Below are 15,052 nucleotides of genomic sequence, written 5' to 3' on the forward strand. Positions count from 1 at the left end.
GGTGCTTTCAATTATGGCGAGGAGGAAGGCGTGCCCGTTCTGACAGGTTTCTGAGAGGTAAACGCCGCCACCTTGACAGCTGCTTGACGTCGGTCCCGAACTGCATTGCGCGAAAGTGACAGGGGCAGGCCGGGTCTTGGCAGAGCTACGGAGTATGTACTGTATTCCGTACAGAACGGTTGGATCCCGCTGCTGCCCCACCAATATGCCCCGCTCAGGACCTCCTGCGCAGGAAGGCAGGAACTTCGATCGCCTTGCTGCCCCTCGCTGTCCGCAAGCGGCCAGCCTGACCACCGGCTGGCGCGTCCACTGCGTCGCCACCCCGGTTGCCGACGCTGGCGCAGGCAACAGCCACGAAGAACCACCAAAAAGCGAAATCACCGAGATATCATTTTGACCACAGTCCTTCCACTGGAGAGAAAGAAGAAGGAAACAGAGAAAAAAAAAAACAAAATGAACCGCCTCTTCGGCAGCTCGGCGCCCAAAGCGCCCAAGCCGACGCTCAGCTCGGCCATCAGCAACCTCGACACGCGCATCTCGTCGATCGACGTCAAGCTGGCCTCGATCAACGCGGAGATGCAGGGGTACCAGGCGAAGCTGTCCAAGATGCGGGAGGGGCCGGGCAAGGCGGCGCTGAAGCAGAAGGCGCTCAAGGTGCTGCAGCGGCGCAAGCAGTACGAGGCGCAGCGGGAGCAGCTGCAGGCGCAGGTGTGGAACATGGAGCAGGCGCAGACGATGCAGGACAACCTCAAGAACACGATGGTGACCATCGACGCGCTCAAGAGCACCAACAAGGCGCTGCGCAAGGAGTACGGCAAGGTCGACATCGACAAGATCGAGCGCCTGCAGGACGAGATGGCCGACCTGCTCGACGTCGGCAACGAGATCCAGGAGAGCCTGGCCCGCAGCTACGACGTGCCCGAGGACGTGGACGAGGCCGAGCTGGATGCCGAGCTGGAGGCGCTCGGCCAGGAGGTCGAGCTGGAAAGGGAACTGGCCGGGGCCGGGGCCGAGGGCGCGCTGCCGAGTTTTATGCAGGATGAGGTCCCCGAGTTTATTGACGAGCCGCCGGCTGCGGCGGGGAAGGTGAAGGAGGCTGCTGGCTGAAAGGGGTGGAGATGGTGTAAGGGGGAACGAGCGGTGAGACTTGGTGAGTTGGGGAGTTGGTGGGTTCGTTCATCCATGGCGTTATGTCAGAGCATGTTGGGTGATATGAATCTAATCGTTCTGCTAGCCATTCCATAGAATTACCATGGTTGGCGTCTTCATAATAGCTACCTGTACAAATCGCTGAGCGCCAGGCGCATCTTGTATCGTCTTCGCCGTCCCAAACATCAGCCACGCATGCGATAACTCGCAAAGGACCGCTTCCCCAAGCTTTCCCCATACCCGTCTGATCCTAGCTAGATAGGAATTGCGCCTACTGCTAGCACCAAGCCAAAAGCCTTCGGACCCCTCAATCCACATGCCCAAAGAACCGGCTCGCCTCCTCCAGCTCCGGATCGCCGTTGCAAAAGTCCCAGCCGAGGATCACACACCGCTGACTACAGCAGATGATGCGTCGCGCGTCGAATTGCAGCTTGAACACCCGGGCCGGGGACGGGTAACCTAGGTCATGCGTCTCGAGAGGAGCTGGTGCCTGGGCAACGTGTGGGAAGTGCGGTTGGCCTTGCGCCTGGGGCTGCGCTGGCGGTTGCGGCGGCATCGGAGTAGGAGTCGCATTTGCAGCCGCCGGCCCCGCAGCAGGCCCAGGCGCGGACCCGGAAGTAGCAGTAGAAGAAGAAGAAAAAGAAGAAGAAGCGGCGGCGGCGGCGGCGGCGGCAGAAGCAGGAACAGCAGCACCAACGGGGGCAACAGCAGGAACGGGATTGAGTACCTGGTGCAGGGGCGCCCCGTGGGGGACGTGTGCATGAGCTTGGTGGGCCGCGACGGCTGCCAGCTGGTCCGGAGTAGGCTGCCCGGCTGGCGGAGCGGCGGCTGTTTCCTGCGAAGACCCATAACCCGCAGCCGAGGAGGACGCTCCTGCCAGCGCCTCCTGGTGCCGCAGCGCCTCGCGTCTCTGCCGCCCTTGCTCAAACTGCGCTCGGATCAATGCGGTGGAGAAAGTCTGGCGAAGTTGGCTCCTGACCACGGGATTCTGCTGCCGGTCGATAGATGCTTCCACGTAACTGCGGAGACCGAGAATGGCGGGGTGCGCCTCGATGGCCTGAGCCAGCGCCAGCTGACCACCCTGTACCGCGTTGTCGATGATCTGTGGGAGCATGTGAAGATTTGCAGTCGACGAGCCAGGTTGATTCGGCTCGAGCGTCGGCGTCCCAAACTGCGCCGGGCCTGGTCCAGTTACCGAGCCTGGTGGCGCACTCGCGGTTTGCGACCGAGAAGAGGGGGTTGCGGCGGCCGTGGATGGCCCTGCGGCATCCAGCCCAGTCGCCAGGCGTGCTGCCACGGCCGCCGCCCTTGCGTTGAGGAGGGCCGTCTCCTGCTTAAGGTGATACTGGTCTTTCCAGAGGCCCTCCTTGTCTCTCCGCCATATGATGATGTTGGTATCGTAGCTGCCACTGACGATCCGCCCGTACTTGCCGCCGCCGCCGCCGGGGGGCAGCTTGGCCCCGTAAGCGCAGATGTCCTCTGGCCGCCGAGACCCGGCGTTACCAATCCGGCGACCCCCCCGGGTGGGCCGCGCTCGCTCGGTCAGCAGACCGGACTCCAGCGCCCTGAAGTAGTCCTGGTCCACCTGCTTTGCCGCGGCAAGATCGTCCTCGACGCTGTAGGGCAGGTCTCCGAAGCCGGCCTGGATCGTGCGCACCAGGTTCGAGTGCGAACGGAGGCTGGCAACCTCCAGGCCGGTCTGGCGGTCAAACACCTTCACCTCGTTATCGCTGCTCCCGCTGACAATGCGGCGGCCGTCGTACTGCACGCAAGCGATACCCTTGTTATGGCCGACGATCGTGCGGGAGCAAACCTGAGTCGGCCAGTCCCAGACTTTGATGTGTCTATCTCCACTAACTGAGACCACCTCGCGGCCATGGATCTGTAGCGCGTTGACGGCGGCGCTGTGACCTTCCATGCAGGCGATCATGGTCCACGCCGGGATGACGGGGAAGTCATCCGGGGTCATGGGGATGCTGTGTCCGTAATCCTTGATGGTCCTTGCCACCGGGTTCACCTCTTGGTAGCCAAGATCACCGTGGCGAAGCGGCTTGCGGTTGAAGACCTTGATTGTCTTGTCCTTGGAGCAGCTCACCAGGATCCGCTTGTCGAACCTGACGCTGAGCACCGATTCGCGGTGCGCATGTCGCAGCGTCTGAATCGGCTTCCCCGTCGAGAACTTCCAGATGACGATATCCGAGTCCGAGCTCCCAGAGACGATTATATCCTCCTCCGGGTCCGAGTCGAACTGCAGGCACAAAACAGAGCCCTTGTGCTTGGCCAGCGTCCGCAGACAGCGGTGCGTCTTCATATCCCACACCTTCAGCGTCCGATCCCGGCTACCGCTCACCAGGTATTTCGAGTTGTACTGCAGAGTGTATACGCAATCTCCGTGGCCGTCTTCCAGGTGATCGGGGGGCGGGAACTGGAAGTTGGTGTACCTACCCCGCTCCCAATTTGACTCGAGCCGCCGCCGCATGGTGTAGAGATATTTCCAGTTGATCCTGAACTGCGCCGATCCGTCATCCCAAAGCCACAGAGTCGACGGCGCCAGACGCGCCGGGCCCGTCTGCCAAGATGCATTGTGACCGGACGTGGACTTGGTCGAGTCAGTCGAGAACGCCTTCCCTTTGCCCTTCGGATCCAGCCTTAAGCCCGCATTCTGCCCGTCGAGATCGCTCCTATGCCGCGAGATGGTATTCTTCACCAATGGTCCCCGCGGGCCGCCGAAAATGCTCGTCTCTGCCGGCTCCACCTCCGTTTGTTCCTGCTTCGTATTGCTTGCTGCATCGACCATCACCGTGTCCGTATCGGCGTCGAGCGCGGGCGACAGCGAGATAGCGCGCTTCTTATATGCACGCCCATCGTCCTGGAATTGCATTCGACGCAGCACGCCGTGCGTGCTTGAATGCGAGAAGGGAGCGTTCATCTCCCGCTCTGCGGCCGCAATCTCGTCGGGAAGCGCTTTCCATCCTTCTAGATAGTAAAGCTGCTCCCACAGTTTACGGTCCAGCGCGAGGCTGTACCATGCTCGGCAACATCGCGCGACGTTGATAAGGGAGACGGGATCGAGGTAGCCCAGGATTTTCAGGCATACTTCGGGAGGAAGATAGCGGACGAAGTCGATGTAAAGGCGAGGGGAGAGATTCCTAACAATGTCGGAGACGACACTGGTGGGTAGGTCATTGAGGAGGGCCATGGCGAGCTCTTGTCGCAGAGAGGAGTGAGCATCAGCATGGCGGAACGGACCGAGCAGGAAAGGCACAGCGCGGCGACTTACCCGTCTTCCGTGAGATGGAAAGACAAGCCAGGTGATGAATCAACCATGGTGGGAAGTCGCCGCCCGACCGCGCCGGGGCCAGCGTCTCAGCAGCGTCCTCGCGCGATTTGAGCGAGGACGTCGCGGCCGATTGGGCAGTAAGCGGATCCTCCGAGTACCCTTCGTCGGACTGAGGGGTGAAACGTGACATTGCTAGGCGGAGGCTGCAAACCCGGCATCCGGGGGTGCTTGCAGACGAGGGGAGGAGCGTAGCGTTGACAGAGGTGGGCGGTCCGGATCGTGAGAGAAAGACAAGGCGTAGCTGCTGTCGATGGCGCTATGCAGGGATTCGCAGCCGGGATTTCGTAGTATATGATTGTCTTGATGCACAGCAGCCCCGCGGCGCGGAATGTTTGTCAGCCGTGCGACATGGAGATTACTGGCGAGCCTGGTTCGCTGCTGCCCAGCCGTGGGGGTTTGTTTGGTGTTGCTGGAAGATGGGACACAGCTTTCGTGCAGGTTTCAAGCTGTCGGCTGACAAACCAAGGTTACCGTATTGTATGTATTGTATGTACGGAAGCTCCTACCAAAAGAACCCGCTTACCGCCTTCAGTACGGCCGGCAGAATTAGCCGGTATTTACATCGACATACAGATCCTTCGTCCCCCCATTCCGTCCCCTCAATCTACATCTTTCTCATCATCATCATCATCATCATCATCATCATCATCCTCCTCAATAGAACCACCTTGAACCTCTTTAGCAAATATTTTCTACGAAGGCTTAAACGCTTGCTCTTAAGCTATCTAGGTAATTCTCTAGCTTAAGAATAAGTAGGTCGAAGCGCTCACTAGCATTAAACCTGAGACTTTGAATAGCCTAGCTAATAGCTCTTATTCGGAGCTTCGATTTTATATCCTCCCTTCGCCTCTTATACCCCCCTCTCCCCCCCTCTTCCTCTAAATATCCTTAGCAAATATATCTATAGTACTGTTAAAGGCATTGAATAGCTTTATTCTTTTCTATTCGAGTAGTTAGATCTTAGGGATCGTGAGATTTAGGAGAAGTTTAGGAGATGGATTCTGCGGGGATAGCTAGTGCAGAGTGTTATTACTATACCAAGGCTTATAGGCTTGGCATTGGGGGCGGTGAGCAGATTCATTTGGTAGAAGCTTCCATACTGAATATAGAATACTGTGCTTTGACCAGCGGAGCAAGGTGGAATCTGCATTTAAGATAGGTAGGCGGGACATTCCGCACACTAGCGCCCAATCACAGCCCCACTCGCAAGGCTGCTCTCGGCTGTTTATATCCAACACGACACCTTTTTAGAGTTCCTCCCTTGATTAGCTAAGGTAGGACTATCGCTTTGTTCTCTTCTTTTCCTCTGGAAATTCTTTACCACTGTTCAGATAAATGCTTATGCGTGATAGAGCGTAAGTGGCTGCTCCAAGGTAATAAAGAGAGCTAGGAGCAGCCTTCCTAAGCTTCTCCCTCCCCTCTAATCTTGAAGGTTCTTATCTCCAGTATCTTAAAGTACCTAGGTAACCTGCCTACCTGCGACCCCATTAAAAGTACTATACAATTTCATTAGAAGTACTACACGCCTAGGCGGCCCGTGCGTCCACCACTAAAATGTTGCAGTGTACAGAAGCTCCTACTAAAAGAACCCGCTTACCGCCTTCAGTACGGCCAGCAAAATTAGCCAGTATTTACATCGATATATAGATCCTTCCTTCCCCCATTCTGTGCCCTCAATCTATGTCTTTCTCATCATCATCCTCTTTAATAGAACTACCTTGAACCCCTTTAGCAAATATTTTCTACGTAGGCTTAAGCGTTTACTCTTAAGCTAGTCGATTAGCTTAAAAACAAGTAGGTCGAAGCACTTACTAACAGTGAACCTTAAGACTTTGAACGGCCTAGCTAACAACTCTTATTCGGAGCTTCGATCTAATATCCTCCCTTCGCCTCTTACGCCCCCCCCTCCCCCCCCTCCTCCCCTCTCCCCCTATATATCTTTGACAAATATATCTATAGTACAGTTAAGGGCATTGAATAGCTTTATTCTTTTTTATTCGAGTAGTTGGATCTCAGGGATCGTGAGATTCAGGAGAAGTTCAGGAGATGGATTCCGTAGGGATGGCCAGTGCAGAGTGTTATTACTTTACTATAGCTTACAGGCTTGGCATTGGAGGCGGTGAGCGGATTCATTTGGTAGGAGCTTCTGTAGATCACTAAACTGAGGTCGGAGCTCAATACGCCATCTTATCGATAAGCAAAGATCACGTGACTTAAAAGGTTGGAGCTCAACGCACCTCCTTATCGATAAGCACGTGCCACGTGACTTGACTATTGCCTACGTGCCTGTATGGCCAGGTCTCGGGCATGCATTGCCTACGCGCCCGTATACCTAGGTTCCGAGCATCTATTGCCTTTGCGTAGGTCCTGAGCTTGTATGATCCTGAGTGCGGCGATTCCTGTTGTGATATTCAGCTTGGCCGTGTTGTGGCGTGTGCTGCAAAATTTTGGTGGGCGCGCACGGACCCTCCCCGCGTGTAGTACTTCTAATGAAATCGTTTAGTACTTTTAATGGGGTCGGCCTACCTGGGGTAACTGGGTGCTGAAATGGCATGAGCGCAGCCTGTTCATTTCAAGTCCAGGCGATATTCTGCCTTGTGCTGTGCCACAAGTATGATAAAACAATACTTGGTAAAAGAGTCTGACCTCCCTCATTCTCAGCTTGACGGACGGTCTTCCGGGCTGCTTTCACCTTTGGATTTGGAACCAGCTAACTTCGGCACACAGTGCTGCGGCGGTGTGGCGAATGCCAATCCTGCTTGTGCCCGCAGCGTTCAAACCCTCACGTCGCCCTCGATACAGCGTAAGAAGCTGCAGCTTCCATCCCCGGAGACAGGCATGAGAGTGCTACGCCAACTCCAGACACCTCCTCTGTCCACTAGCTGATGGCGATCCGGCCGCAGGATCTACCTGCAATGGCCTGCACGATCCGCACAAGGGTTTGTTTCCCTTTGAGTATGTCGAGATTGCAATTCCCGTACACTACTGAGCGATCTGGTCATACCTATCGTTGGTGCGTACTGTGGTAGAAGGTGATCCAACCGCACGCCAAATGTCTAACAACCGGACTGGAGGAGACCCGCCTCTTTAACCGAATCGCTGTGTTACACAGTACGTGCGGCTATTCTGGGAGTTTCTCGCTCCTGAACAGCCCACGACTCTGTTGTTGCATGGGAGGCTTCATCGGGCCATGGTTTGACTTTAGCCTGACAGCGGCTATGATTGCGATGGACAAACCTTGTAGCGACCGCTCTGAGGCTGTATTCTGTCTTGCTGCTCTTCTATCGGGAGTTGTTTCCGCGGCAGTGAGCTTTCCGACGGCTTGGTCCGCGCTCACGTGCATCATCCCCGGCCTCCAACCCCCCAAACCTGCGAGAGCCCCACAACCTGGCTGGACAAGAATGGCTTAGTGCCCCGGCCTGTGGGGGTTCTGAAACGGGGACTCCCTCCATCGCCAGAGTCCCGAGTTCATGCTCAGCTGATGGAGGGGCCTACCGGCCCCGAGATACTGGCCACCGAGAGTGCGGACGATGAACATTGAACGTGGCATTTGTTAGCTACCTGTGTGAAGTCCTGTAGAGATAGCCTAGACCACGGGAAGCACAACAGGCAACAGTATGCTTTCACCGCAAAGATGCTCGCCGACTGCTCGTGACGCATGCCATGAGCTCCGCTGTCCACAGCGTGTCTGCCAGAGCAGAAGTCGGTGGCATAAGGTAAGAATCCAACGTTTCTTCCGAGCCGTAACCCGCCGGCTGATTGATTCCCACATCGGTCCGCGGAACGCTTGGAACGTCGTAGTTATGGCTATCATGCAACCAGGGCCGGGAAGGTTGGGGACCGTGAGGATGACTTGGGCGGCCGCTCTAACCAGACCAGAATCAAGATACTGCAGACAGATTAATTCTTGCGTCTTGTACACTCGTCAGAGTGGTTTATCAAGCTCACAAGAGTGTGGTTGTATTTCTACAAGTTTTAAACCAGCAAAGTGTTTCAAAAGCTGGCCGTCAGCGGCACGCCTGCGGTTGATCACGCCGCTCGTCGCCCCGCAGCGCTCTCTCTGGGCCCATTTTTCTTCCCACGGTGAACCCACCCACATCGGCGCCCCCCAACCCCAAAAGGCTTGAGCGCTGAATGGCCTGCCCGCACTTCGACACTACGCGCGAACCAACCATCTCGGAGAGCGGTCACTTGCCTGCAGCAGCCTTCGGCACTCACGGCCGCCCGTCGTAAGAAGACTCACGAGGGCAGAAAGGGTGTCACGGCAACTTCGACACAGCCACAAACTACCGACAGAGTCAAAGCGAACAACAGACTGGGCTCGAAAGCCAAAGGAAGGAAGAAGGCCAACCACGAAATCCACTGTCACCAGTGCCAGGGAAGACGGCACTGCACCCAGATACAGGACTCCAAGTTTCAATAACGATTATTTTAGACAAGTGACGGCGAATATCGGGCGAGGGCTTGAACACGACTGCGCGGCGTCGTTCCCCGCCATTCCAACGGCACGTCCACCCCACTGCGTGCGCCGGGAACCCACAGGACAACAAGACACGGCGCTGACGAGCCTCGAGGGTGTCAGCATCGCGACGCATTCCTTGATATTGTCGACGCACTGAAAACGCACGACATCGAGTCGCCCGCCCGACCGCCCCGTCTGCGACCGCCTCTCGATCCTCTGTGCTCATCGGGTTCGTGCCCATCCCCGATTGAGAGTTGGCCTCGACATCGCCGGGGGTGCAGCCCACCCCAGCTCCTTCGCGACCCTGGTTGCTGCAACTAGCGTTGCGCGCGTGGGAAGCTGGGCATGGTAATTATGGCCCATGCCCCCCTCCTTCGCATGAACACGGTCCCTACTGCGCCTATGGAGACCGTTGACAAAATGAACGTTATCGGCATGCCCAGCGCTACGCGCGCGAGCCAGCTGTCTGGCTCGACGTTTCCCGCAACCAGTTCATCGGCTTCGCTGAACTCACTCTCCACCGCCACCACTGCCGGCGCACCGCCAAACGGCCAGGTCGTAGCCACCAGCAACATCATCAACCAGAGAGCCGACGCTTCGCGCTCCCTCTACCAAATATGCGTCTCACTGAAGCAGCGGCTCGCCAAGGTGCCGGGCTTCGAAGGGTACATGGAGCAACTCGAGCAGATGTCGAAGGACCCGGACGAGGGGGGGCCTGTTGAATCCCTGTGGAAGCTCCTGCGCACTGGATATCCGCTGCTCGCCATCTACAACGCGCTGCAGCCGGATACGCCATTGCAGGTCCAGGAACCGGCTGGGGCATCAGAGGCAAAACGGTCCAAGATTGCCATCCTCCGCTTCGTCGAAGCCTGCAAGTCCAAGCTGATGCTGCCTCCAACCGAGGTCTTCATCATCACCGACCTGGCGGGCAACGACACGACGGGGTTCGTAAAGGTCAGTGCTCTTGCTTTGACTTTGTCCGTGACCGCCATTAATTAGCCACCCGTTTGACATGCACGGCAGGTCACATCCGTTATCAACCATGTCCTTGACCTCGCCGAGCAGCGGGGCTTGCTCCTGCAGGTCCAGCCCTACCCCGAGGATGACTCGATGCAGACCGGTTCCCAGATGAGCTACCGAGATTACATCGTGCGTGAGCTGGTAGACACGGAGCGGAAATACGTCCAGGACCTGGAAAATCTGCACGACCTGAAGAAGACATTGGAGCAGAACGGCATCATCCCCGGCGACGTGGTCCACAACATCTTCCTCAACATCAATGCCATTTTGGATTGCCAACGGAAGTTCCTCATCAGAGTGGAAACCACAAACTCGATGCCGCCAGAGAGGCAGGAGTGGGGAAGCCCGTTCGTTGCATACGAAGAGACGTTCAATACGTGCTACCAGCCCTTCATCGCCAACCAGCGCAAGGCCGGTCAGCTCGCCAGCCAGGTCTTCGACAGCATTCGGACCGCCGACCACCCAGTCGCCTGCGACTTCAATACCCTTGACGGTTTCTTGCTAAAGCCCATGCAGCGCCTCGTCAAGTATCCCCTCCTCCTCAAGGTGCGGAGACCCGTGTTTCCCGGTGGACACGGGCACAGCTGACAATTTCCTAGGATCTGTTGAAAAAGAGCGAAGACGAGGCGACGAAGGCAGACTTAACTGCGGGGATCGAGGCCGCTGAACGAGTCTTGCAGAAGGCGAACGAAGCTGTGGATCGCGATCTCCTGGACGAGGCCTTGGAAGACTTGATCGTCCGAGTCGAAGACTGGAAGAAGCACCGGGTCGAGCAGTTTGGGAAACTTCTCTTGCACGGAGTCTACACCGTCATCACCGGCAAAGGTGACCAAGAGAAGGATGTAGGTTCTCCGGTGCGCTCCCCCCGGTATTTGCTGTGACAAGCATTCACTGACCTTCTCCCCCATCAGTATGAGATTTACTTGTTTCAGTGCATCTTGCTGTGCTGCAAGGAGAAAGACCCTAGCAAGGGCAAGGATAAGAAGGACAAGACTCGGTCGACGGGGCCCAAGGTGCGCAACAAGAATGCAAAGCTGCAGCTTAAAGGCCGCATTTTCATGACCAATGTCACCGACGTGGTGGCTATGTCCAAAACCGGTAAGCGTTGGAACCGTCCATGATGCCCACATCCGGGGGTGCTGACAGGACTTGGCAGGCTCGTACACCGTCCAAATCTGGTGGAAGGGGGACCCCGGCGTGGAGAACTTCATGATCAGGTTCCAGAATGAGGAGACCATGAAGAAGTGGGCGGCCGGTCTCGACCAGCAGCGGAAGGAGAATGCGCCCCAACACCATTCCAATGCTGACAAGGGGGTTCCTAACTTCGCGTGGATCGCGAACAACGTCCCAGAGAACCCCTATGTTGAACCGGACGGGAGCGACGAGGAGGACGACCGTGAGGCTGGTGAGAACAGCCTTGCGGGAACGACACCCACGCCTTCTCAATACAGCACACCGATCACCACCATGCCGGGCACAATGCAGCGGAATCCTTCGGGCACTAATCTGCGCCGTGAGCGGTCATCGACGAGTGACAGCACCCAGTCTGTTGCAGGCGTTGGTCGGGTGCCGCCTCCGCGGTTCCCCATGATTCCCCCCCCCACCTCGTCCCTCAGTCTCAAGACCCAGGTTCCAGGCCAGCCATCACCGGGACCGCGTGTACCCACCGACTCGTACTTCTCACCGATGACCGAGTCTCCGGTGTCCAGTCGTACGAGCACGACGAGCGGGATCTTCAGCGCCCAGGGGTATCAGTTCCCCAAAACAACAACCCCTCAGCCTTGGAATGCTGATGATATGAACCGACATACCGCCCCGGCGGCGCCTCGCGCGCCTTCCCGCGATGGTTCGTCGCCCGCCAACAGCTTTGGCGTAAACGGGCGCAATCCTCGAGGGCCCTCGTTGCCCGTCATGCCTCGCGACTTGGCGCAATCCGCGCAGCAGCAGCAGCAACGCAGCCGGAGTTACAGCACGCCGGATATCAACGGGCAGGCTTCCCGGGGGCAACAGTCTATCCCTGCGGTTCCGGGCATTCCGCCTCATTTGCACCAAGGCCAGCCACCCTACCCGACGCACGCTCGTCACGATTCCAGCATCCCGCGTAGCAATACGGGCAGTCCGGCGAACGATCTCCCTCTGCGAACCAACACAAACTCTCCTGGCACGCAGCGGCCACGGCAGTATGGAGGCACCATGGCGCAGTTTCCTACTCAGCCGGTCTACCCGCGTCAGGGGACGCCAGGCAGCGTCACCAACCTGCCACCGCCCGGCCCACCCCCGCCGGGAATCGCCCCGCTTGCCCCGATTGACCCGTCGAGGACGGTCGCGCCAGGTCTTGGGACGGCGCCGCTCCCATCGAGTCACGGAATGGTCCCGCCAACTCCCGACATCGCCATGCCGAACCAGCTCCTGGTGAAGGTGAACTGGGATGCCGGCCGCTACTTTACGCTCGTCGCGCAATACAACATCACGTACCAGAGTCTTGTCGATCGGATCGACGTCAAGTTGGCCCGGCATACCCAAAGCAATACCAGCATCGCTAAGGGCGACCTGAAGCTGCGGTACCGGGACGAGGATGGCGATTTCGTCACGATTGAGAGCGACGAGGACATCCAGATTGCCATCTCGGAATGGCGCGAGGCCCAGGGCAGCACACCCGGTGGCCTCGGCGAGATCGAGCTGTTCTGCGTTGGCGATGTGAACTAGTCGCACGGAAGACGCGGGCTCGAGAATGTCAGAGAACAAAAAAAAGGGGGAGAAACAGGGGAGAGAAAAAAGAAAAAAGAAAAAAGAAAGAAAACCTAAAAGATCAAGATGGAGATCATCGTTGTTTAGACGGCGCCCCGAGGACGACCATTCGAATTCGGTTATCGCATCAGCGTCTTTGACCACGCATCTCCCTTTACCGCTGCTTATCCGCTTACATGTTCCAATCGCTGCATGGCGTACGGAGGGGGGAGGGATTGCTTCGTCGATTCCACAATTTCAGCACCGCCTCGGACAAGCCGTGGTCAGGTACCTTCAGCCGTCGCTCGGTCCCTTACTCGCACTCAATCACTCCTTCACTCCTATCCGCCTCCATCTCCTCCAAACGAAACTGCTCGGATAAAACACGAGATACAGCATTCTCGACGTTCTCGGCATCACAGCTCTATCTACTTCACCGGCCGAAACCGACCTGGCGCAGCCTGCGTCGAAACGCCCTGCTGTCGCCTCGCCCTTATCCCGCTTCCTTCCTGCGACCGCTTTCCTAACCACGTTTTCTGACGACGATACACACACACTCATAGAGCAGCGATCGGGGCATCGGTTTCCTTGTGTTTTTCTCTTTTTTTTTCCCTCGCTCCCTTGGGCTCAACGCTAGGTTATTTCTCGTTGCATCCGCTCTTTTTCTTTTTTTCTTGACTGGCTCGGACTTCGGCTCCATTCTCTTCCTCCCTCTCCCTCCCCCTCCCTCTCTATCTCTCTCTTTGTTTATCTCTCACACTTTCCCTTTGTTTCTTTTTTCTTTTTTTTTTCTAGCACGTTACAGTGGCGGCGTTTCCGCCCTTCCATTCATTCTTTTGCAAGTTGGTGTTTGGGAATTGGATCACCATCGGACCGGGGGTTTGTTGGGTCCCGATTGCGGGTCTTTTCTGGCTGCTTCTCTTCTACATTTCCTTTTGTCTACTGTTCTCAAGGGTTCTGAGTTGTTTTGTTGGTTGGTTGGTTGGTTGGTTGGCTAGCTGGTTGGTTGTGCTGCAGCGAACGGGGAACAAAGCAAGACCGGAGGGTCAGGAGGGTCGAGTTGAGGGGGGGAGGGGAAACGGGGAGAAGGAGGGGGTGAGGATGGTGCCGAGGTTGTTGGATTTTCGTTGCTAGTCCCTGCGTTACTCATTTCTTTGCTTCCAATGCTGCTGTAGATATGAATGAATACCCCAGGTGCATTCCTATCTTCGAGGGTGGTTTCATCTGTGTTCTCGTGCCCGGTCGTGCCGTCTCGTGGATCATGCGCTCAATCAGATGATTGCGGGCCAGCATCCTCGGCAGGCAACACAGCAGAACCGGCTGACGATTATGTGTCAATCCATGTATGGAATTTTCCCCAGCCAATATTCTAGTATACATTGTACATAGCCAAATCTGACCTCCCGCTGCCACTGAACGCCATGTCCTCTGGATCAAAGCACCGACAATTGTGATGTACAGCTCCTCTTGGCGACTAGCCGGATAGCGCTGAGGGCGAGTCCTCTCGTCCAGCGGCAATGATTAGCCACTAAGGCCCCTCGACAGTGTCCCGTGGACGCGGGACAAGTCCAGATCATCCCCGGAACCAGGAATCCGTGCTTTTCCCCTCCTACTCCTGGGCTCTGGCCCCCGGGAGAATGTACGGTGCATGCGTCGGGTGCCTGTGGGCCGGTCCGTATCGCGCTCCCGTGCCGAAAGAACAAACAAAACGCCCCCAACTAAATTATTTGTTCTTGCTCGCCTGGGAGATTAACCTCTTCGCAAAGCGGGCGAGATGGTAGTTGACCGTGTTGGGGCTCTTCTTGGGCGGCGCCGGGGCGTCCATGCACGCGCGCAGGGCCTGCTCGACCGTCGTGCAGCCCCTGCCGTGGTAGCCGGCCGAGGCCCAGCAGGCTGTTGCGGTGGCAAGCAAGTAAGTGGTGCGGTTAGCTACCTGGGTACCTATGTCGCATGTGCATATGGGAGAGGACACAGTGCAAGTTACGGGGGTTGGATGGGACGGGATGGGATGGGATGCGCTGCATACCAAGCACGGACGACATCACGGTCAGGCAGCGGTTCGGCTCGGGGCGGTTCGGATTGCGCACGCGCAGCACGCGCAGCGGCGGCAGCCGGATCGGCTTCTTGTTGGTCATGGTGTCGGCGCCTGGTGCTGGGGGTGCTGAGGGGACTGTGTTACTGCCGCAATGGCATCGCGAGGGGTTGAGTCGCTTGCGCCGAGAGTCGAAGATTGAGAATGTTGCGATGCGAAGCTCTGCGGAGTCGCGATTGCTGGTCACGTGCCGATAACGTTAGTTAAGCTTCACGGCGCATTTGAATGCCTCTGGGTGGGGCGGGAAACAGTGGGCCAGCTC

The 15,052-nt window shown here is 57.2% G+C and overlaps 5 protein-coding genes across 5 annotated transcripts; 2 read left to right on the top strand and 3 right to left on the bottom strand.

Annotated features, from left to right (window-relative positions):
• Positions 1–258: 258 nt before the first annotated feature.
• On the top strand, positions 259–1,324 carry THITE_2117901 (uncharacterized protein). The gene is made up of 2 exons (XM_003654689.1): positions 259–1,150; positions 1,235–1,324. The coding sequence occupies exon 1, from the start codon at positions 454–456 to the stop codon at positions 1,105–1,107; it is 654 nt and encodes a 217-aa protein (XP_003654737.1). The 5' UTR covers positions 259–453; the 3' UTR covers positions 1,108–1,150; positions 1,235–1,324.
• Positions 1,282–4,721, bottom strand: THITE_2117904 (uncharacterized protein). Its single transcript, XM_003654690.1, has 2 exons — positions 4,430–4,721; positions 1,282–4,356 (listed from the first exon to the last, which is right to left on the bottom strand). The coding sequence occupies exons 1-2, from the start codon at positions 4,617–4,619 to the stop codon at positions 1,457–1,459; spliced, it is 3,090 nt and encodes a 1,029-aa protein (XP_003654738.1). The 5' UTR covers positions 4,620–4,721; the 3' UTR covers positions 1,282–1,456.
• A 4,383-nt stretch (positions 4,722–9,104) lies between these two features.
• On the top strand, positions 9,105–12,794 carry THITE_2117906 (uncharacterized protein). Its single transcript, XM_003654691.1, has 5 exons — positions 9,105–9,905; positions 9,975–10,517; positions 10,571–10,813; positions 10,883–11,069; positions 11,128–12,794. Exons 1-5 carry the CDS (start codon positions 9,306–9,308, stop codon positions 12,675–12,677), a joined length of 3,123 nt encoding a protein of 1,040 aa, XP_003654739.1. The 5' UTR covers positions 9,105–9,305; the 3' UTR covers positions 12,678–12,794.
• Positions 12,795–13,563: 769 nt separating this feature from the next.
• On the bottom strand, positions 13,564–13,902 carry THITE_128065 (uncharacterized protein). Its single transcript, XM_003654692.1, has one exon. The coding sequence runs from the start codon at positions 13,846–13,848 to the stop codon at positions 13,693–13,695; it is 156 nt and encodes a 51-aa protein (XP_003654740.1). The 5' UTR covers positions 13,849–13,902; the 3' UTR covers positions 13,564–13,692.
• A 128-nt stretch (positions 13,903–14,030) lies between these two features.
• Positions 14,031–14,905, bottom strand: THITE_2067623 (mitochondrial 37S ribosomal protein YmS-T). The gene is made up of 2 exons (XM_003654693.1): positions 14,725–14,905; positions 14,031–14,591 (listed from the first exon to the last, which is right to left on the bottom strand). The coding sequence occupies exons 1-2, from the start codon at positions 14,831–14,833 to the stop codon at positions 14,422–14,424; spliced, it is 279 nt and encodes a 92-aa protein (XP_003654741.1). The 5' UTR covers positions 14,834–14,905; the 3' UTR covers positions 14,031–14,421.
• Between the last annotated feature and the right edge of the window lie 147 nt (positions 14,906–15,052).

Source organism: Thermothielavioides terrestris, chromosome 3 (genome assembly GCF_000226115.1).
Source record: "Thermothielavioides terrestris NRRL 8126 chromosome 3, complete sequence".
NCBI classification, from domain to species: Eukaryota; Fungi; Ascomycota; class Sordariomycetes; order Sordariales; family Chaetomiaceae; genus Thermothielavioides; species Thermothielavioides terrestris.

Coding starts and splice junctions, on each gene's coding strand:
- THITE_2117901 (XM_003654689.1), top strand. CDS start 454: ATGAACCGCCTCTTCGGCAGCTCGGCGCCCAAAGCGCCCAAGCCGACG.
- THITE_2117904 (XM_003654690.1), bottom strand. CDS start 4,619: ATGTCACGTTTCACCCCTCAGTCCGACGAAGGGTACTCGGAGGATCCG. Junction 4,357..4,429: donor TTCCATCTCACGGAAGACGG/GTAAGTCGCCGC, acceptor CTCTGCGACAAG/AGCTCGCCATGGCCCTCCTC.
- THITE_2117906 (XM_003654691.1), top strand. CDS start 9,306: ATGGCCCATGCCCCCCTCCTTCGCATGAACACGGTCCCTACTGCGCCT. Junction 9,906..9,974: donor ACACGACGGGGTTCGTAAAG/GTCAGTGCTCTT, acceptor CATGCACGGCAG/GTCACATCCGTTATCAACCA. Junction 10,814..10,882: donor AAGGTGACCAAGAGAAGGAT/GTAGGTTCTCCG, acceptor CTCCCCCATCAG/TATGAGATTTACTTGTTTCA.
- THITE_128065 (XM_003654692.1), bottom strand. CDS start 13,848: ATGAGTAACGCAGGGACTAGCAACGAAAATCCAACAACCTCGGCACCA.
- THITE_2067623 (XM_003654693.1), bottom strand. CDS start 14,833: ATGACCAACAAGAAGCCGATCCGGCTGCCGCCGCTGCGCGTGCTGCGC. Junction 14,592..14,724: donor CGTGATGTCGTCCGTGCTTG/GTATGCAGCGCA, acceptor CCACCGCAACAG/CCTGCTGGGCCTCGGCCGGC.